Consider the following 23,085-nt stretch of genomic DNA (forward strand, 5'->3'; position numbering starts at 1 on the left):
TGGCAGTTTCAATTTTAGGCATTTTATATGCTTTGGAGCATGGCAATATTATTAATTAAGAACATGGTAATTTGTTCGCTACCGTGTCATTTTTGGTTCAGGTATACCATGGAATATTCAATTTAGGTAGCACGGCATTTTATTTCTTTAGAACATCACATATTTTTAGTAAATAAACCATGACATATTTATTAAGCAGACCATGGCAGTATCAGTTTTAGGTAGCATGGCATTCATATTCTTTAGAGCATGGAAATATTATTAATTGGACTATGGTAATGGTTTAGCTACCATGGCATTTTTAGTTTAAGTATACCATCACATATTCAATTTAGGTAGCATGGCATTTTATGTCTTTCGGACGTCAAAACAATTAGTAATTAGACCATGACAATTTCAATTTTAGGTAGCACGGCATTTATATTCTTTAGAGCATCACAATATTATTAATTAGAATATGGTAATTTTGTAGCTACCATAGCATTTTTAGTTTAAGTATACATTGCATATCCAATTTAGGTAGCATGGCATTTTATTTCTCTAGAATATCCCATTTTTTTAGTACTTAGACCATGGCATTTTTAGTAGGCAGAGCGTGGAACTTTTATTTTTTGTAGCATGGCATTTTTTGTTCTTCCGAACATGGCCATTTCATTTATTTAGATAATGTCCATTTTGTGTTTAAACTATTTTTTTATTTTTATGATATGTAATGATTTTGGACTTGTGTTAGTTTACCATGTCAAATTGCATTGTGTATTGGTCTATCGCATTATCCATGGCTAATCAATGATTTTTTTTCCAAGTATTTAACTCGTATGGATTAAACTATGCACAAATCTGTTGATATCATTTTCTAACAAACTTAATATGCATTTTTTGTCATATACAGTTTGGTCCCATTGGTGATTGGGCAATGAAAAATGCCTATGGTCAAAAGAATGAACCAGAATCATTTGCTGGGAGGGGCTAACCCCCAATGGACGGCACACATATATTGGCGTCCTTTCCATAACTCTAGTTATGATGGTCTTCCCTCAGAAAAATTGCATGCTGAGACAAGTGAACAGACACCGCCTCATGTATATATGCTTGTCCGAGTCGGACGGTGGATGAACCGTACATTCTGTCGGGCGCGAATGGTCAGACTGGACGCGAATGGTCAGACTGGACTGGCTCTAGACCCAAGAATGTCACAACTTTTCCCAATGAGCAATACCGAACCGTGACAAGGGGACGCTGCTTCAGTGACGTAACTACAGGTGCAGTTGGGTCACTGACATGTGAGCCCAACAGGCCCACATGTCAGTGACCCAACTGTAGGCCCACTTGTGAGTGACCTAACTGCACCTGCAGTTACGTAAGGCCCACATGTCAGTGACCGAACTGCACCTGCAGTTAAGTCACTGAAGCTCAGTCCGTGACAAGGACACCGTCTCCATGGATGCATCATTGATCTGCCGTAGTCCTTCCCTGCAATGTGGACTGCTCGAGGATTCTCCGTCACTCTCCTTCACCTACTCCCCTGGATCAAGGTGCACACGGCACTACCAATGCAGTGCAAGGCAAGGTGGTGATAGCATTCTCCTCAGCAGTCAACATGTACTGCCCGCCCCACACCAAAACCACAACGCATCGTCGATCGTCTACCATAACAATAACGCCATGCCAAAAGCTTTACCCGATGGAGCTTATCACCTTGCTTTCCTATAGCTAGTGCGGCCTAAGACTGCTGCCATTGAGGAGACCGCGACTGTTGCGATCGATGAAGCCTAGCAATTTAACTTGTCGTGGTATGAGCGGATGAGTCGACAAAGGGTGAATCATCAACGAGCCAAGACCGGAGAAGCACGAAGACAAAGAATCAAGATTAGGGAGAGAATATTAGATAATCTTGTCTAAGTTTTGCGTTGTAGCAGTACATGTCCTGGGTGTAGAGTCCTAGTAGTAGTTAGCTTCGGCTGAGTTAGTAGTAGTCAAATTAGTAGTCTGTGTATTGCTAGGATGTGGTAACCGTGTTAGCTGTCTACGTATAGGAAAAGGACTTTGTCTAATCGGTTGGTAGTTGCATATATATAGGATAACGCTAACGCCCACACGTGTGGTGGGAGCTAAACCCGCCCACACGCTTTATAACACACAGACTATGCCATGTCACCGCTTGCATGCATGCATATAGAAATCTTTTTAGACTTTCTGTTTTTAAAATGTTTTATCTCTTAAATGAAAAATCCGATTGAAGATCCGTTTTCATCATTAAATCTCTCGCGACGAGATCTTCGAAACTAGATCTCATATCAATATATTTCGAAAAAAAAATTGGTTAAAAGTTGCCGTGTCTATTGCACATGAATTGCCATGATGTTTACACTGAAGTTGCCATGATATGTTTCAGCTATTTTCCTCTATGTTTAAAATTAAATTTTGACATATTATACGGAGAATTAAGAAACTAGACTTGCCATGCACCGAAACTAAAAATTGACATGATACATGCACTTAAAATCGCCATGGTTCATACAAAAAAATATTTTCATGGTCAAAGTACTGGAATTGCCATCACCAAAAAACTAAAATTGCAATGATCTACAAACTAAAATTGCCGCATGACAACTTTAGTTTAAGCACTAGGGCAACTACAGTGTAAACATCATGGCAACTTTTGGGCAAAAAAAATTCGTCGAAACATATCAACATGGGGTCTAATTTTGAAGATCTCGTCGAGACGGATTTAATGGTGAAAACGGATTTTTAATTCGCCTTTTTAATTAGGAGATAAAACATTTTTAAGCCGAAAACCAAAAAAAATTCTGCTGATGTCATCTGTTTATACGTGGCAAAATAAATGGTGATGGAGGCGTGTGGGCGATGTGCAAACGCCCACACGTGTGGGCGTTAGTTTTTCCGTATATATATGCACAACCCTGAGTGAAGATTGTAACGTGGTGAAAGAAAAAAATAAAAAGAGGAAAAAGAGAGGCACGAACGTGCCTTTGGCAAACGTTATCGTGCGCGCGTGTCTGTCATGATTTGATGTGATCGATCCTGTGGTCGAATTTCCAACAGCGACTTCATCTCAGTTTGCACAGCTGCAGCGCGCGCCGCCGCCATGTAGCTTGCCGCTCTGTGCACCGACCCCTTCGTGCTCTCCTGCACCCTCCTGCTCCACCTAGCGCTACGCCGCTCCCTGAACCACCGCAGCTCCCGGCTACCGCCGGGGCCTCCTGGCGTCTCTATTCTCGGCACGATGCCATTAGGAGTAAATTGCATAAAACCACCACTTTAAGGGTTAGGTTTACGAAAAACACTAGAATATAGTTTCTCTGCAGAAAATACCACATCTTGTGTAATTGTTTTGCAAAAATCACTGATCGGTGGATTTGACTCGGTTAAGTCCATTTATGACAGATGGGGTCCATTTTTCGCTGACATGGCATAGCGTTTTGCCAAAAAGAGGCGCTAGAAGGGTCAAAAAGCAGAAACATCCCCAACATTCTTTCCTCGTACCGCCCAGGCCCTTCCCCCATCTCCCTGGACTTTGTCAGCCTCGCTCCCGCAGCCGCCCGAGGAGAGGATCCAGCACACTGCCGCAACTAGTAATTCGCCGGAGCAGACGAAGCCGGCGAACTGCGGAGGAGGGTGCACCACGGTCCAGTTCTTGGACTTGAAGTCGAACACCCACAACGCATGCCCTCCTTAGCGTTCCTCGAACTCGATGGCGCCCGTCACCACCACACGCAGCCGCTGCCGCCGCTCGACTGTGCACGTTGTGCCGGCCTCAAGACTAGGCGGGTAAGGGCCCACCTCGAGCCAGCCCCATCGCTCCCCGCTCCACTCCAGCACGGTGGTGGTGCCCTCGATGCACCACATGCGGCCGCGCACCACCACGTGAGCCGCCGACGTCGGTGCGCGCACGTGCTCCAGGCGCTGCCACCTCCGACGAGGGATGACGCGCTGTCGACCCGATTTGACCCCAGGGCCACCACCTCGTCCGGATCCGGCGAGGGATGCCGTGCCGCCGCCCTGATTTCGCCTCCCCCGCGAGGAGACGCCCCACTCGGGCTACCGGATCCGGCGAGAGATGTCGCGTCGCGGCCCCGATTTGGCTCCAGCATGAGGGGCCGCCCAATGCCGGCTGCCGCATCCGACAAGGGGTGCCGCCCCCTCCCCACGATTTCGCCTCCTGCGCGAGGAGGCGCCCGACGCCGGCTGCGTTGACCGCCCCAACCAGTGGCGAGGATGCACGGGGCTGATTGCATTTTTTCATTTTGATTTTAGGAGTGTCTATGTAAAATCTATGGACTAGTTTGTAAAATTATATTAAAATTGACCTGGCACGAAATATTACGCCACATAGGCAAAAAAGGGCCTCATCGGTCATAAACGCGCTTAACCGAGCCAAATTCGTCAATTAGTGATTTTTACAAAAAATTGCGCAAGATGTGATGTTTTCTGCAGAAAAACTGTATCCTAGTGTTTTTCACGAACCTAACCCAGAAAATGGTGGTTTTATGCAATTTACTCTGTCGTTCGTCGGCCCGGCCCCGTGCACCGGCCTCGCGGCGCTTGCCCGCAAGTACGGCTCCATCATGTATCTGCGGATGGGCACCTGCGGCGTGGTGGTGGCGTCGTCGCCGTCGGCCGCGCGCACGTTCCTCAAGGCGCTGGACGCGTGGTTGGCGAACCGGCCGGCGGTGGCCAGCGCGGTGGACATCACGTACGGGCGCCAGAACAGGGTGTTCGCCGACTACGGGCCCAAGTGGAAGCTGATGCGGAAGCTGTCGAGCGTGCACCTCCTCGGGGCGCGCGCCGTCGCTAACTGGGCGGGCGTGCGCCGCGACGAGGCCGGCCGCTCCCTGCTCGGCATGGCGGAGGCCGCGGAGGCCGGGCGGGCCGTGGTGGTGCCGGAGGTGCTGGTGTGCGCGCTGGCCAACATCGTGGGGCAGATCACGGTGAGCAAGCGGGTGTTCGACGCGCAGGGGGACGAGTCCAGCAGCTACAAGGAGATGATCGTGTCGCTGCTGACCGGCACGGGGATGTTCAACATCAGCGACTTCGTGCCGGCGCTGTCGTGGCTGGACCTGCAGGGGGTGCAGGCCAGGCTGCGCCGGGTGCACCGCCAGTTCGACGGGCTCATCACCAAGCTGCTGGCGGAGCACGCGGCGACCGCCGAGGAGCGCGCCCGGGAGGGCCGGCTCGACTTCGTGGACAGGCTCCGCGCCAGCAGCAAGGACGGCGACAAGGACGCCGACGGCGAGACCATCACCGAGGTCAACATCAAGGGCCTCATCTTCGTAAGCTCCCACACTTTATTCGCTCTGCCATTTCTGATTAATTACCGGCCGCATCATCTAATCGAACCACCCAATGCATGCAATCGAGTGAAGCTGCTGTGGTGGTGCAATATAATTGTGGGGTCGGAGCATAGCTAGTGGAGTGGTTGGAAAGAGATGGAGACGATTCCTACAGTCCCTCAAAAAATGATGCACCACCACGATTTGCCGTCGGGGTAGTGGTTTCGTTACCATGATGAGTGCTAGCAGTAGCTATCGTAGTACGTTCAAAACCAGTCAAGCTATACACAGCCGATGGTCCAGAGTGTGAGCATCCGTACTACTATGTCTATGATGCAACAATTTCAGCTAGATCAAGACAATGATATGTGAACTTTAAGCCTAGCTAGATGGTGTTGGAAAATTGCCGTCACACATTTCACATTTCTTTTGTTGGTGGTGGAATGCGACGGCAATTATATAAGAATTAGGCTATCGTAGAAATGACTTAAGCAACCAAACCACTACGTGCCATATAGTTAGACAAGAGCTAAAAGCGGTGCTTGAAATATGGAGCAAATTTGAGAACTGGCTCTGTAGCAAGTCTCAAAAGTTTTTCTTTCTTTCTAAATGAAGGTTTCCTCTTTTTATAACCGTGTGCTATGTGTATCAACAAACGCAGGGGTCGGGACACCTCCTTTTTCAATAAAAAAGAAAAAAAAACACGGTTACATATCTGTCACTCTCGGTCTCGAGTCCACACTTGATCGGTCGGTAGCAATGACTCACCCTTCCCCTTGATAGCAATCACTCACACATGTAAACAAAACTGATTTTAGTCACTTGGGTTGGGAAGAGAAGAGTGAAGGTGATACCGATTTCTCTAGTACTTTTGCTTTTGATTTGGTTCCCCTTGAAATGATATAGGCACAAGTCATTCTCAACGGATTAGTGGTAATTGTATAATTGAGTACACCAAACTGATCAGATTGCCAAGCAAAGTGCACTCATGGCAGTCCCAATGTGTCAGGGTGTGCTATATCAAAAACTTGCCATCTAGGTAAAATATGTTCTGGCGGCTTATTGAATGAGGAAAGTGAGTTCTATTGCATGTTAATCTAGACACGCAAAACACATTAAATAAGCAAAACACATTAAATAAGAGTACCTTTGGATGGAGTACAACATTAAGATACAACACATTGTAAAAGTTGTAGTAGTATCTAAACACATATATAGTATATGATATAGTTTAATATGATGCGTTAGTAGTGCCCTCTGGTCAAGTGATAATCCGAGTTGATGATTACATGTGCGCAAGTAGTTACTACTCTGCGTGCGCTGCGGTGGCGACGGCCACATCTCGCGCGGGTGCACTCGCCCACGCAGCACGTCCCCGCTGGATCGACGCCCCCGTCCGCCTCCGGCCCTTCGCTCGCGCCCGGCGCTGGACGCGCATCCTCCCCGGGCCCCTTCGCCGCCACCGCCGCCCCCTCCTCTGGCTGCTCCCCCGCGGATGCACCCACCGCCGGAGGTTTCCATGTCTAACCCCCATACGACGGCCAACACGCTAACGGCGTTGGTCACCGCGGTTGAGGCCCCGTCGGGTTCCCCCATGTGGTGGTTAACTGGGGTCTATGGACCCCAAGGAAACGCAGAAAAGGTACAGTTTCTTCAAGAAATCGCGGACGTACGTGACCTTCATGCCGGCCCTTGGGCATTGGTTGGAGACTTCAACCTAATCGTTAACCCCGAAGACAAGAACAACGCACAGATTAATAGACGTATGATGGCTCGATTTCGAACAACGCTCAACAGATTGGAGCTCAAGGAGCTGTATCTAAATGGCCGGCGCTGTTGGAAATATGCCCTAGAGGCAATAATAAAATGGTTATTATTGTATTTCCTTGTTCATGATAATTGTCTGTTGTTCATGCTATAATTGTATTAACTGGAAACCGTAATACATGTGTGAATACATAGACCACAACATGTCCCTAGTAAGCCTCTAGTTGACTATCTCGTTGATCAATAGATGGTTATGGTTTCCTGACCATGGACATTGGATGTCATTGATAACGGGATCACATCATTAGGAGAATGATGTGATGGACAAGACCCAATCCTAAGCATAGCACAAGATCGTGTAGTTCGTTTGCTAGAGCTTTTCTAATGTCAAGTATCATTTCCTTAGACCATGAGATTGTGCAACTCCCGGATACCGTAGGAATGCTTTGGGTGTACCAAACGTCACAACGTAACTGGGTGGCTATAAAGGTGCACTACAGGTATCTCCGAAAGTGTCTGTTGGGTTGTCACGAATCGAGACTGGGATTTGTCACTCCGTATGACGGAGAGGTATCTCTGGGCCCACTCGGTAATGCATCATCATAATGAGCTCAATGTGACTAAGGAGTTAGCCACGGGATCATGCGTTACGGTACGAGTAAAGTGACTTGCCGGTAACGAGATTGAACAAGGTATTGGGATACCGACGATCGAATCTCAGGCAAGTAACGTACCGCGATTGACAAAGGGAATTGTATACGGGATTGATTGAATCCTCGACATCGTGGTTCATCCGATGAGATCGTCGTGGAACATGTGGGAGCCAACATGGGTATCCAGATCCCGCTGTTGGTTATTGACCGGAGAGTCGTCTCGGTCATGTCTGCATGTCTCCCGAACCCGTAGGGTCTACACACTTAAGGTTCGGTGACGCTAGGGTTGTAGAGATATTAGTATGCGGAAATCCGAAAGTTGTTCGGAGTCCCGGATGAGATCCCGGACGTCACGAGGAGTTCCGAAATGGTCTGGAGGTAAAGATTTATATATGGGAAGTCCTATTTTGGCCACCGGAAAATGTTCGGGATTTTTCGGTATTGTACCGGAAAGGTTCTAGAAGGTTCCGAAGTGGGGCCCACCTGCATGGGGGGACCCACATGAACGTGGGTAGTGGGGGCAAGGCCCCACACCCCTGGTCAAGGCGCACCAAGATCCCACCTTAGAAGGAATAAGATCATATCCCGAAGGGATAAGATCAAGATCCCTAAAAAAGGGGGATAACAATCGGTGAGGAAGGGAAATGATGGGATTTCTTTCCCCCACCTTTGCCAACGCCCCAATGGACTTGGAGGGCAAGAAACCAGCCCCCTCCACCCCTATATATAGTGGGAGGCGCATGGGAGCAGCACCCCAAGCCCTGGCGCCGCCCTCCCTCCCGTGACACCTCTTCGTCCCCGCTTGCGCTTGGCGAAGCCCTGTCGGGATCCCGCTACTTCCACCACCACGCCGTCGTGCTGCTGGATCTCCATCAACTTCTCCTCCCCCCTTGCTGGATCAAGAAGGAGGAGACGTCCCCGCTCCGTACGTGTGTTGAATGCGGAGGTGCCGTCCGTTCGGCGCTAGGATCATCGGTGATTTGGATCACGACGAGTACGACTCCATCAACCCCGTTCTCTTGAACGCTTCCGCTCGCGATCTACAAGGGTATGTAGATGCACTCCTCCCCTCTCGTTGCTAGCATCTCCTAGATTGATCTTGGTGACACGTAGGAAAATTTTAAATTTCTGCTACGTTCCCCAACAGTGGCATCATGAGCCGGTATGAGAAGATCGGAGATCACTGGCCCGCATTTGTGACCCACAAGACATCGGAAAAGAGTAAGAAGATGTCAGCGACAAACAAGAAGAATGCTGCGAAGAAGAAGCTTCACCATCGCACGGGGTCAGGTGGCTACCTCAAAGCCCAACCTAAGTGGGCCAAGGCTGAGAATGATCTGCTTGAAAAAGGGATCGAACCACAGACAATGAACTGGACAGACCGTTGCCGGACTTGGTTCTTCGGGGCTGGCGGAACCTTGGACCCTGTATCAGGGAGGTGCGTTTGGACGAACAAGCTTTTGAGAATACCAGTCAAGAAGATTCAGCAATATATCGATGCAGCGCAGGAAGGGACGTTCGTTCCAGACAGAGAGAACGACGAGCTCACAATGGCCCTCGGGAATCCTGAGCACCCTGGACGGACACGAGGCACGCCAGGCTCCGTTCCGTGGAAGGCTGGTTTTCCGGACGCGGGCGGTTACAAAAGCCAGGTGAGGAGGAAAAAAGTGGAGCAGATCCAAATTCAGAAGCTACACGAAAGGGTTCAAGCTCTAGAGGAACGAGACGGCAATCGACATGCCAAAACTGCCCCCGAAGCTACACCGCCATCTCAGCGGAGAAGCAGCGTGGCTTCCACCGAGCTGCTTCAGCTGGAGCATGCGGCTCCTGCTAGCTACCCCGTGGATGCTATCACGGAGTCTCAACATTGCCACCTTATGGCGGAATGGCAGAACTTCAAAGTTAAGGCGGCTGTTGGCTCTGTTTTACCTCCTGAACCCGGCGCAACCTACCACTGCCGGCCGATTCCAGAAGGATATGCTAGGGTGATGGTGGATGAAATAACGAAGGGATTTGAGGAGCTCCAGCTTGACCACCCTACCGGTGAAGGGGAGACTCGGCTGGGTTCTGCTCTGAAGACTCCATGCCTATGGCAGAAGGAGCTCATCAAGCTTCCGAACTGGACGGCTCTGGCGAGTAAGGGCACTCCGCCTCCTCCTCCGCCTCCTCCTCCAGCGAGTGATCAGGGCACTCAGCCTCCTTCTCCGGCGCATGGCGGCACTCCGCCTCCTCCTCCGGCGAGTGATCAGGGCACTCAGCCTCCTTCTCCGGCGCGTGGCGGCACTCCGCCTCCTCCTCCGGCGAGTGATCAGGGCACTCAGCCTCCTTCTCCGGCGCGTGGCGGCACTCCGCCTCCTTCTCCGCCTGCGCCGGCGCGCCAGAGCAGCCAGCCTCCTCCTTCTCCGCCTCGTCAGCAAGGGCGGAAGAGACCTGCCGCCGCTGCGGCTGCTCCGGCGCGTCGTAGTCCTTCTCCTCCGCCTCGTAAGCAAGGAAAGAAGACAGCCGCAGCCGCTCCGTCTGCTCTGCCGGTGTCTAGCAGTACAGCTGCCAGAGGCGGGAGGCAATACAGATTCGGTCCTTCTCTGAAGACTCCAGAGAAGTTACCATACGAGAGGACCGAGGAGGAAACCAGGAAGATCGTGCGAGCCGAAGTGACAAACTTCTTTGAAGGGGTGAAAGCAAAGAAACATCCACCTCCGGAGGAGAAGGTAGATCCAGTGAAAGCAAAGCGCACTCTGGCTGCCCTGACAAAACCACCAAAGTCTCCGCCGAGAGGCAACTATGAGCGCATTCTTGCAAAGACATATGCCGAAGCGGAGCGGTCGGGAAGTACTGTCAGTGATCAAAGGTTAAAAGAACGACGAGCTGGGAAAAAAATTGCCCAGCTCGGCGAACAAGCGAACCAATCGTGCCCCCCGCTCAAGGTGTCAAAAGACATCGTCGCTAATGATCCGAGGATGGTACCCGGTTATAGCAATCTTGGAGATTACCTGCCCGACGATGTACATTATGAAATCATGGAGGTGGACGAACACAAATACCATTACGGGAAGCCTCTCGTCAAAGATGAAAGATCTCTAACAACGATGATGTGAAGATTACATGATTGGTACATGAAAACCTGCAGAGAGTCTGATGGGACGAGTACTTTGACGCTGAGAGTTAAACCGGAGCATGACCTCGTTGGAATTGAACTGCTGAATGTTCCATTTGAGGATTTCTCCCAGTTTTACAATCAAAAGGCCCTCGATAAAAAAACGATCACTTGCTACTATCTGTAAGTAGTACTACTTCTGTCATTAAGTCTCTCTATATAGGTCAACTCTTTCATTGCATGTATTTATAATTATCCTCACTATATTATGCAGATTGAAGATCGCCGAATTGAAGAAAAGACAAATCGGTGATATTGGGTTCATTAACACAAATCTCATAGATGCATATACGGTTGAAAAACATCCCAAAGAAGCCGAGGCCAACTTGCTACAATCGTTGGTATTAAATCAAAACAAAGATATAATACTCTTTCCTTACAACTTCAAGTGAGTGTTACTGTCTTGTGCATATTCGGCTTCCCTTATTAGTCCAGGTTATGGTAATGTAATTGATGACTTATGCATGCATGCGCAGCTTCCACTATATTCTCCTAGAGATTAAGCTTGAGCAGGAAGTAGTAACCGTCTTAGACTCGAGACGAAAAGATCCCCAGGACTATGCGAACATGACTCAAATGCTCGAGAAGTAAGTTAAATCGATCATTATCCACCATATCAACAACTTTGTTCATTTCCTGATATCAAGTAATTGTTTTCTTTGTCTGGCAGGGTTTGGAGAAAATTCACCACAAAAGCTCCGGGACTGCCGAAGAAGCTGCAATTTAAACACCCGAAAGTAAGTACTATAGTAGCATGTTCCGCGCATCTCCTAGTGATTCAAGCTCTAGTTTCATCAATACCATTTAGCATGCTTGCTTATCAGTTTGATTGACCTCTATTTCTTGTAAAGTGGTTGTGGCAGGAACCCGGGAATAATTACTGTGGATACTACGTTTGTGAGTCCATCCGCTACACGATCTGTGAGCGGGGCTACACTGAAGAACAATATGAAGTGCGTAAGCAATAATATTCACAATTTTATTTTATTACCATCATTTGTGTTGAGTTTCATTTATTCATATATATATATATTGACCCCCTTCTTCAAATTAGATGTTTTGAAAGCGGGATGAACTCCTAGCACCAGATCGTATGCGAGGAATTCAAGAGGAATTGGCGGCATTCTTCCTTGACCACGTGATCGCTGAAAACGGAGAATACTATGTGGACCCTGTGTTCTTACAATTTAATTAGGAGATTGTATTGTAAGAGATAATTATTGTATATATGTAGCCGGTAGTGTCGGATAGATATACGAGAACTTGTTGTTCGACCAATCTCTCGGAGAAGGAGAGGTGGTCGATATCACTTCTCTCTGTATGCATATGTTCATGACGATCTTCTGTTTCCTTCATTTGATTACTAGCTAGCGTGTCTAGTCCTCTCCATACATATATAGTACATAGCGTCGACCAAGCACGGAGATAAGAGAGGACACTTCTCTCTATTAATTAGCTAGCTAACACAATATATGAAACACCTAAATTAACCCCCAAACCCCCCCCCCCCCTTCAAAAAAAAAAAACAAAAACCCCAGCCCCTGAAGCCTATTGGTCCCGGTTGGTGACACCAACCGGGACAAAAGGCCCTGCCTATTGGTCCCGGTTGGTGACACCAACCGGGACAAAAGGCCCTGCCTATTAGTCCCGGTTGTTGGCACCAACCGGGACCAAAGGCCCCCCCTGCCTGGGCTGGCAGCAGCGGCCACGTGGAGGACCTTCTGTCCCGGTTCGTGTAAGAACCGGGACTAAAGGGTTAGGGCTTTAGTAACGACCCTTTAGTCCCGGTTCGAAAACCGGGACAAAAGGCCCTTACAAACCGGGGTAAAAGCCCCTTTTCCTACTAGTGTATGCACGAGTAGAACACAAAGTAGTTGTGGGCGATGATTTGTTCAATTTTCTTGCCGTTACTAGTCTTATCTTGATTCGGCGGCATTGTGGGATGAAGCGGCCCGGACCGACCTTACACGTACTCTTACGTGAGACAGGTTCCACCGACTGACATGCACTTGATGCATAAGGTGGCTAGCGGGTGTCTGTCTCTCCCACTTTAGTTGGATCAGATTCGATGAAAAGGGTCCTTATGAAGGGTAAATAGCAATTGGCATATCACCGTTGTGGCTTTTGCGTAGGTAAGAAACGTTCTTGCTAGAAACCCATAGCAGCCACGTAAAACATGCAACAACAATTAGAAGACGTCTAACTTGTTTTTGCAGGGTATGCTATTTGATGTGATATGGCCAAAAGGATGTGATGAATTATATATGTGATGTATGAGATTGACCATGTTCTTGTAATAGGAATCACGACTTGCATGTCGATGAGTATGACAACCGGCAGGAGCCATAGGAGTTGTCTTAATTTATTGTATGACCTGCGTGTCAATGAAAACGCCATGTCATTACTTTACTTTATTGCTAACCGTTAGCCATAGTAGTAGAAGTAATATTTGGCGAGAAAAATTCATGAAGACACGATGATGGAGATCATGATGATGGAGATCATGGTGTCATGCCGGTGACGAAGGTGATCATGCCGCGCCTCGAAGATGGAGATCAAAGGCGCAAGATGATATTGGCCATATCATGTCACTTTATGATTTGCATGTGATGTTTGTCATGTTTACATCTTATTTGCTTAGAACGACGGTAGCATAAATAAGATGATCCCTCACTAAAATTTCAAGAGATGTGTTCCCCCTAACTGTGCACCGTTGCGAAGGTTCGTTGTTTCGAAGCACCACGTGATGATCGGGTGTGATAGATTCTAACGTTCGCATACAACGGGTGTTGACGAGCCTAGCATGTACAGACATGGCCTCGGAACACAAGCAAAACACTTAGGTTGACTTGACGAGCCTAGCATGTACAGACATGGCCTCGGAACACAAGCAAAACACTTAGGCTGACTTGACGAGCCTAGCATGTACAGACATGGCCTCGGAAAACAAGAGACCGAAAGGTCGAACATGAGTCGTATAGTAGATACGATCAACATGCAGATGTTCACCGATGATGACTAGTCCGTCTCACGTGATGATCGGACACGGCCTAGTCGATTCGGATCATGTATCACTTAGATGACTAGAGGGATGTCTATCTAAGTGGGAGTTCATTAAATAATCAGATGAACTTAATTATCATGAACATAGTCAAAAGGTCTTTGCAAATAATGTCGTAGCTTACGCTTTAGTTTTACTAAGATATGTTCCTAGAGAAAATTTAGTTGAAAGTTGATAGTAGCAATTATGCGGACTGGGTCCGTAAACTGAGGATTGTCCTCATTGCTGCACAGAAGGCTTATGTCCTTAATGCACCGCTCGGTGTGCTGAACCTCGAGCGTCGTCTGTAGATGTTACGAAACATCTGACATACACGTTTTGATGACTACGTGATAGTTCAGTGTGTGATGCTAACGGTTTAAAATTGTGGCACCAAAGACGGTTTTGGAACGTCGCAGAACATATGAGATGTTCCAAAGACTGAAATTGGGATTTCAGACTAATGCCCACGTCAAGAGGTATGAGACCTCTGACAAGTTTCTTAAGCCTGCAAACTAAGGGAGAAAAGCTCAATCGTTGAGCATGTGCTCAGATTGTCTGAGTACTACAATCACTTGAATCGAGTGGGAGTTAATCTTCCAGATGAGATAGTGATGGTTCTCCATAGTCACTGCCACCAAGCTATTAGAGCTTCGTGATGAACTATAACATATCAGGGATAGACATGATGATCCTTGAGCAACTCGCGATGTTTGACACCGCGAAAGTAGAAATCAAGAAGGAGCATCAATTGTTGATGGTTAGTAAAACCACTAGTTTCTAGAAGGGCAAGGGCAAGAAGGGATACTTCATGAAACGACAAATCAGTTGCTGCTCTAGTGAAGAAACCCAAGGTTGAACCCAAACCCGAGACTAAGTGCTTCTGAAATGAGGGGAATGGTCACTGAAGCAGAACTACCCTAGATACTTCGTAGATGAGAAGGCTGGCAAGGTCGACAGAAGTATATTGGATATACATTATATTAATGTGTACTTTACTAGTACTCCTAGTAGCACCAGGGTATTAGATACCGGTTCGGTTGCTAAGTGTTAGTAACTCGAAATAAAAGCTGCGGAATAAACGGAGACTAGCTAAAGGTGAGATGACGATATGTGTTGGAAGTGTTTCCAAGGTTGATGTGATCAAGCATCGCATGCTCCCTCTACCATCGAGATTGGGGTTAAACCTGAATAATTATTATTTGGTGTTTGCGTTGAGCATAGACATGATTGGATTATGTTTATCGCAATACGGTTATTCATTAAAGGAGAATAATGGTTACTCTGTCTATTTGAATAATACCTTCAATGGTCTTGCACCTAAAATGAATGGTTTATTGAATCTCGATCGTAGTGATACACATGTTCAGGCCAAAAGATATAAGATAGTAATGATAGTACCACATACTTGTGGCACTGCCACTTGAGTCATATTGGTATAAAACGCATGAAGAAGCTCCATGTTGATGGATCTTTGGACTCACTCGTTTTTGAAAAGATTGAGACATGCGAACCATGTCTATTAGTATATATGCATGAAGAAAGTCCATACAAATGGATCATTTGGACTCACTTGATTTTGAATCACTTGAGACATGCAAATCATACCACATGGGCAAGATGACTGAAAGGCCTCATTTTCAGTAAGATGGAACTAGAGAGCAACTTGTTGGAAGTAATACATTTGATGTGTGCAGGCCAATGAGTGCTGAGGCACGCAGTGGATATCGTTATGTTCTTACTTCACAGATGATTTGAGTAGATGCTGAGAATATTTACTTGATGAAACACAAGTTTGAATTATTGAAAGGTTCAAGTAATTTCAGAGTGAAGTTGAAGATCGTCGTGATAAGAGGATAAAATGTCTGTGATATGATCATAGAGATGAATATCTGAGTTACGAGTTTGGCACACAATTAAGAAATTGTGGAAATTGTTTCACGACTAATACCGCCTGGAACACCATATTGTGATGGTGTGTCCAAACATCATAACTGCACCCTATTGGATATGGTGCATACCATGATGTCTCTTATCGAATTACAACTATCGTTTATGGGTTAGGCATTAGAGACAACCGCATTCACTTTAAATAGGGCACCACGCAATTCCGTTGAGATGACACCATATGAACTATGGTTTAGAGAAACCTAAGCTGTCGTTTCTTAAAAGTTTGGGGCTGCGACGCTTATGTGAAAAAGTTTCAGGCTGATAAGCTCGAACCCAAAGCGGATAAATGCATCTTCATAGAATACCCAAAACAGTTGGGTATACCTCCTATTTCAGATCTGGAAGCAAAAGTGATTGTTTCTAGAAACGGGTCCTTTCTCGAGGAAAAGTTTCTCTCGAAAGAATTGAGTGGGAGGATGGTGGAGACTTGATGAGGTCATTGAACCGTCACTTCAACTAATGTGTAGCAGGGCACGAGAAGTTGTTCCTGTGGCACCTACACCAATTGAAGTGGAAGCTTATGACAGTGATCATGAAACTTCAGATCAAGTCACTACCAAACCTCATAGGATGACAAGGATGCGTACTACTTCAGAGTGGTACGTAATCCTGTCTTGAAAGTCATGTTGCTAGACAACAATGAACTTACGAGCTATGGAGAAGCGATGGTGGGCCCGGATTCCGACGAATGGCTTGAGGCCATAAAATCCGAGAGGATCCATGTATGAAAACAAAGTATAGACTTTGAAAGAACTACTTGATGGTCGTAAGGAGGTTGGGTACAGATGGATTTTAAAGGGAAGACAGACAATGATGGTAAGTGTCACCATTAAGAAAGCTCGACTTGTCGTTAAGATGTTTTCCGGCAAGTTCAAGGAGTTGACTGCGATGAGACTTTCTCACTCGTAGCGATGCTAAGAGTATGTTAGAATTATATTAGCAGTTACTGCATTATTTATGAAATCTTGCATATAGGATGTCAAAACATTGTTTCCTCGACGATTTTCTTGAGGAAAGGTTGTATGTGATACAACCAGAAGGTTTTGTCAATCCTGAAAGATGCTAACAAGTGTGCAAAGCTCCAGCAATCCTTCTAAGGATTGGAGTAAGCATCTCGGAGTTGGAATGAACGCTTTGATGAGATGATCAAAGATTTTGGGTTTATACAAAGTTCATGAGAAACTTGTATTTCCAAAGAAGTGAGTGGGAGCACTATTGAATTTTTGATGAGTATATGTTGTTAACATATTGTTGATCAGAAATGATGTAGAATTTCTGGAAAGCATCCAGGGTTATTTGAAAAGTGTTTTTAATGGAAAACCTGGATTAAGCTACTTGAATATTGAGCATCAAGATCTATAAGGATGGATCAAAAACGCTTAATACACTACTGGAATCAGCTAATTTGCCATCTGCCAGCTCTTTGTCGTCTGCTAGCTGACGGCAAAGAAGCTCTTTGCCATCAGCTACCCAAAAGCAGACGGCAAAGAAATGGCAGACGGCAAAGAAGCTCTTTGCCATCCGCCTGCTCTTTGCCGTCTGCCAGCAGACGGCAAAGAATCTTTGCCGTCCGCTGGCAGACGACAAAGAGAGAGGTGGCCCCCACCCCCCGCCCGTTTGGGAAAAACCTAACGCCCCACCTCTTTGCCGTCTGCCAGCAGACGACAAAGAGGCAAAAGGGCGGACGGCAAAGAGAGGCGGACGGCAAAGAGGCTCCTACCTAACGGCCGTACCACCCCCCCCGCCCGTTACTCTGTTCTCTCCTCACCGCCCCGCCACCACTTCCCACCCCACCGCAGCCGCCGCCGTCGCCCCACCACCCGTCGCCCCCGCCGTCCCGTCGCCCCCGCCGCCCCACCGCCCCGGCCCCCCGCTGCCCCGGGGCCCCGCCACCCCACCGCCCCGTCGCCCCCCCCCCGCCCCGGCCCCCCGCCGCCCCGGCGCCCCGGCCCTCCCGCGCCCCGGCCCCCCGCCGCCCCGCGCCCCACCGCCCCGGGCCCGGCCCCCCGCCGCCCCAGGCCGCCCCCGCGCCCCGGCCACCTCCTCCACCGGCCACCTCCTCCACCGGCCCTGCCCCAGGTGAGCCCCCCTCCTTTTTTCTGTTTTTTCTGTTTTTTTTTCTTTTTAGTTTTAGTTTAGATTTAGTTTTAGTTTTAGTTTTAGGTTTAGTTTTAGTTTAGTTTTAGGTTTAGATTTAGTTTTTTCCTTTTTTTCTGTTTTATTAGTTTTAGTTTTAGGTTTATGTTTAGTTTAGATTTAGTTTTAGTTTTAGATTTACGTTTAGTTTTAGGTTTAGTTTAATTTGAGGAAAGAAGAAGAAGAAGAGAAAAAGAGGAGAGGAGGAGAAGAAGAAGAGGAAAAAGGAAAGGAAGAAGAAGAGGAGGAGGAGGAGCAGAAAAAAGAAGAAGAGGAAGAAGAAGAAGAAGAAAAAAGAGGAGAGGAGGAGAAGAAGAAGAGGAAAAAGGAAAGGAGGAAGAAGAAGAAGAAGAAGAAGAAGAAGAAGGAAAAAAAGGAAGAAAAGGAAGAATAGGAAGAAGAAAAGGAAAAAAGAGGAAAAAACCCCGACCCGACACGGCACCCCGACCCGACACGGCACCCCGACCCCGACCCGGCACCCCGACACGACACCCCGACCCCTAGACCCCGACCCCGACCCCGACCCCGACACCCTGACCCCGAGCCTGACCCGACACCCCGACCCCGACACCGACACGGCACCCCGACCCCGACCCGACACCCCGACCCCGAGACCCCGACCCCGACACCGACACGACACCCCGACACCGACACCCTGACACCACACCCACCCTTACCCCGACACCGACACGGCACCCCGACCCCGACCCGGCACCCCGACCCAACACCCGACCCCGAGACCCCGACCCCGAGCCTGACCCGACACCCCGACCCCGACACGGCACCCCGGCACCCCGACCCGACGCCCCGACCCCGAGACCCCGACCCCGACCCCGACCCCGACCTCGACCCCGACACCCCGACCCCGAGCCTGACCCGACACCCCGACCCCGACACCGACACGGCACCCCGACCCGGCACCCCGACCCGACACCCCGACCCCGACACCCCGACCCCGACCCCGACACGGCACCCCGACACCGACACGACACCCCGACCCCCGACACCTCCCGAAAAGGTGTTCTTTGGCCTTCCAGAAGCCGACGGGGTCATATATTTGTGAATTATTAGTTAGGTCATATATTTTTCGATTTTGTTATGAAAACATCATATATAATTGTGTTGATCAGGTAGTTTTAAATGTGCAGTTGTTTCATCGCTGCGAGGTTTGGTGTTCGACGACCTCGCCGTGCGTTTGACGAGCTCTGCCCCTTCGTTCGTGGGTGAGCACAAATGACATGTCCTCCTCCCCCATTAATTATTTGATCTATTCCGATGAAACTTGATAGCTAGCTATATATGTGTCTTGAATCATCAGTATGCGTAACCAATATGTGTCTCCCGTTCGAAAGCGTCATAGTTATAAATATGCATGCATTTGCATATTTATAACCTTGATTCTTTCGAATTGTCCAACGCTATCCATGGACAGCCCGAGTATGTTTAGATTGGGTTCGTTTTCCCATATGCTTTGCTCCGGATCCGACGCATAAATTTCATCAGTGCCTCCCCTATTGTTCTCCGGATACACATCCTCTCTGTTTATTGCAGAGACGTGTATCAGGAGAACAGCGGGGAGGTGCTGCCGAAATTTTGCGTAGGATCCGGAGCATAGCATGGGAAAATGAACCCAATCTAAACATACTCGGGTGGGATTAGGACCTATCATTACCTATTAGAGTGTAGGTTGCATGGACGTAATAAAATTGACAAAGTAGATCAACTGATGAATATATACATGGTGAATTATATATATATATATTTGTTGTGTGTCTAGTAGCTCTGAAAGTCAAGATGAGTGATCGTGCGTGGATGTACACCGGTCACACTGGTCAGAACAAATGGAGCACTGAATGGTTCACAAAAACCAAGGGGTTTGTGCGAGCCGCATTTGCAAATGGCCAGAGGAAAACCTGGTGCCCCTGTTTACGGTGCGGCAATTGGGAAAAGAGGACAGAGGCTGAAATGGGCAAACACCTGCAGAAGAGTGGTTTTACGCCCGATTATACGGTGTGGACATTTCATGGTGAGTCTGCCCAACGTGACCGAGCTGAGGTGGATCGTCGTCGCACCGACGAGCATGGTACCGGGATGGAAAACATGGTGCAAGACTTTGATGATGCTCGGGATTCGGACGAGGAGATGGAGGAATCTGCAAAGGCCTTCAATGAAATGTTGGAGTCTTCAAAACGTCCGCTCCATGAGCACACTGAGCTTTGTCAGTTGGATGCCATCTCACAAGTAATGGCTCTGAAGGCTCAGTTCAACTTGGGCAGAGAATGCTACGATGCAATGATGACAGTATTTGGACGCTTTCTACCCAAAGGCCATGTAATGCCTGCAAACCTGTACCAGTCGGACAAAATCCTCCGTGCACTGAAGATGCCCTATGATAAGATACATGCCTGTGAGAAAGGATGTGTCTTGTTTAGGCTTGACTATGCGGACTTGAACTATTGTCCCATTTGCAAGTCTTCCAGGTATGTTGTGGTAGACAACGGTATGGGTGAGAAGACACAGACCAAAATCCCCGTTAGTGTTCTTCGGTATATGCCAATCGTACCAAGACTTCAACGTCTTTTCATGGTCGAAGAGACGGCCAGACAGATGACATGGCACAAAACGGGCAAAAGAACCGAACTAGATGCAGATGGGAATCTGATGATTGTACACACATCGGATGGTGTTGCGTGGAAAAAGTTTGATGAATTACATGGTGACAAAGCGGCAGATCCGAGGCATCCTCGAGTCGGCATCAGCACGGATGGGTTCAGTGTGTTTGGTATGACGGCAGCCCAATACAGTTGTTGGCCCGTATTTGTCTTTCCACTCAATCTCCCCCCCGGACAGATTATGCAAAGAAAGAACATTTTCCTGACGTTGATAATTCCAGGGCCCAACTATCCGGGGAAAAATATGAATGTGTACATGCAACCGCTTAAGGACGAATTGCAAGAAGCCTGGGATAATGGGTTCAAGACATACGACGCCTATAGCAAACGGAACTTCATAATGCGTGTCTGGTACATGTACTCGACGCATGACTTGCCGGCGTATGCGCTATTCGTTGGCTGGTGTGTGCATGGAAGGTTCCCGTGCCCCACATGCAAGGGAGCTCTTGAGTTTCGTTGGCTTCAGGCCGGTCACAAGTTTTCTTGCTTCGACATGCATAGACAGTTCCTGAATCCTCGCCATAAGTTCAGGAAAGACAAGAAGAACTTCATCAGAGGTAGAGTTGTCAAAAACTCTGCACCACCTGCATTGACAGGCCAACAGACCCTGGATCAGTTAAACGCTCTCGAGCCAGATCCAGAGCGTCCAGGGTACTTCAAGGGGTATAATTCTAAGCACGCCTGGACTCACAAAACATGCTTATGGGATCTGCCTTACTTCAAAGACCTCCTTTGCCCACACAACATCGACGTGATGCACACTGAGAAGAATATCGCCGAGGCACTTTTTGGTACATTGTTCGGCATAGATGGGAAGTCAAAGGATAATACTAAGGCTAGAGTCGATCTGGAGGCGCTATGTGATAGGCCGTTACAAAACATGAAAGAACCGAAAGGAAAGCAAAACTGGACGAAGCCAAAGGCATGGTTCAATCTTGGAAGGCCAGCTATGAGGGAAATTATCTTGTGGGTGAAAATGCAGTTGATGTTCCCCGATGGGTATGCAGCGAATCTACAGAGGGGAGCCAGTCTTGATAAATTGAAGATATTTGGTCTCAAGAGTCATGATTGGCACATATGGATTGAGCGGGTAATGCCGGTGGTGTTGCGTGGCTTCATCCCTGAGGATGAATGGCTAGTACTGGCAGAACTCAGCTATTTCTTCCGTGTTCTTTGTGCGAAAGAACTATCGCCTGGCGTGCTAGAAGAAATGGAAGAGTTGGCGCCAGAGTTGATCTGCAAGTTAGAGAAGATCTTTCCACCGGGCTTCTTTAATCCAATGCAACATTTGATTTTGCATCTCCCGACCGAGGCAAGATTGGGGGGGCCCGTGCAAAATTGTTGGTGCTACCCAACTGAGAGGATGCAGAAGACGCTTCGACAAAAATGTAAAAATAAACGTAGAATTGAAGCATCGATGGCTGAGGCATTCATCACTGAGGAGGCGGCAAACTTCGTGACAGCACACTACGAAGCCAAAAATCGTCATTTGCATAATCCGAAGCCTCGGTACAATGCTGACGACCCTAAAAAGGGTGGATCCAACCTCAGCCTATTCAAAGGGAATCTCGCACCAGCCAGTGTTTCAAATCCAGTATCTTTGGATAACGAACAATGGCGGACCATTTCGTTGTATATCTTCAACAACCTGATAGAAGTGCGGCCGTACATCGAGTAAGTTCTCGGTACATAGTTTCGCAACTTCTATTTCCTTTGAACTGCTCTTATTCCTGGATATTTCATACAGTCGATACGTCGCCTTATTCTCGTATGGAGCGGTGATCCAAAAGGATTCTGTCGAAGAGTATGAGCTTCTCGCAAAGCAAGGAGGCGGCTATCCCGGTTTCATCTCTTGGTTCAAACAAACGGTAATTTCTATTAGACTTGTAGGCTAATTTGTAGGCGGCTATCCCGGTTTCATTCGCTAATTTGTGCGTATGCAACAATCCTTTCATATTAAACTTGTAGGCTAATTCAGAGTCTATGGATGCCGAATTGAGACAAGTCGCTAATGGTTTTGACTATAAGGTCCGTTCATTTGACAAATACGATATCAACGGGTATCGCTTTCGTACCTATGGCAAAAAGTATCTATGGCCGACCGAATGTCGTAGTCTTCAAATGTTATGTGTTTCAGCTGAAGGAGACTAGAATGACTCATGAACATATAGGGCTAGTTGAAATCAACCAAAGCACCCATTTAGATGTTCCTGATGTCTATATTACGGCTCAACAGGCGACCCAAGTATTCTATCTACCGTGGGCCTGCCAAACTAATCCAAATCTGAAAGGTTGGGATGTCGTTTATGAAGTGCCGCCACGTGCTAGACTATCTCCCCCAAAGGAAGAGGATTATGAACCTCACATTAACCCAGACACATATGAAGGAGAATTCTTCCAAGAGACACGTCTTTCCAAA

General features: G+C 47.8%; 1 protein-coding gene across 1 annotated transcript in view; it reads left to right on the forward strand.

Annotated features, from left to right (window-relative positions):
• Positions 1 to 4,500: 4,500 nt before the first annotated feature.
• LOC109785679 (flavonoid 3',5'-hydroxylase 1-like) overlaps positions 4,501 to 23,085 on the forward strand; it is a 29,477-nt gene continuing 10,892 nt past the window's right edge. The window contains exon 1 of the mRNA XM_045231994.2: positions 4,501 to 5,294. Coding sequence (XP_045087929.1) covers positions 4,512 to 5,294 — 783 coding nt within the window. The 5' untranslated portion in view covers positions 4,501 to 4,511. The remainder of the gene's footprint in view (positions 5,295 to 23,085) is intronic.

This window comes from Aegilops tauschii, chromosome 7, assembly GCF_002575655.3.
Source record: "Aegilops tauschii subsp. strangulata cultivar AL8/78 chromosome 7, Aet v6.0, whole genome shotgun sequence".
In the NCBI taxonomy this organism is placed as follows: Eukaryota; Viridiplantae; Streptophyta; class Magnoliopsida; order Poales; family Poaceae; genus Aegilops; species Aegilops tauschii.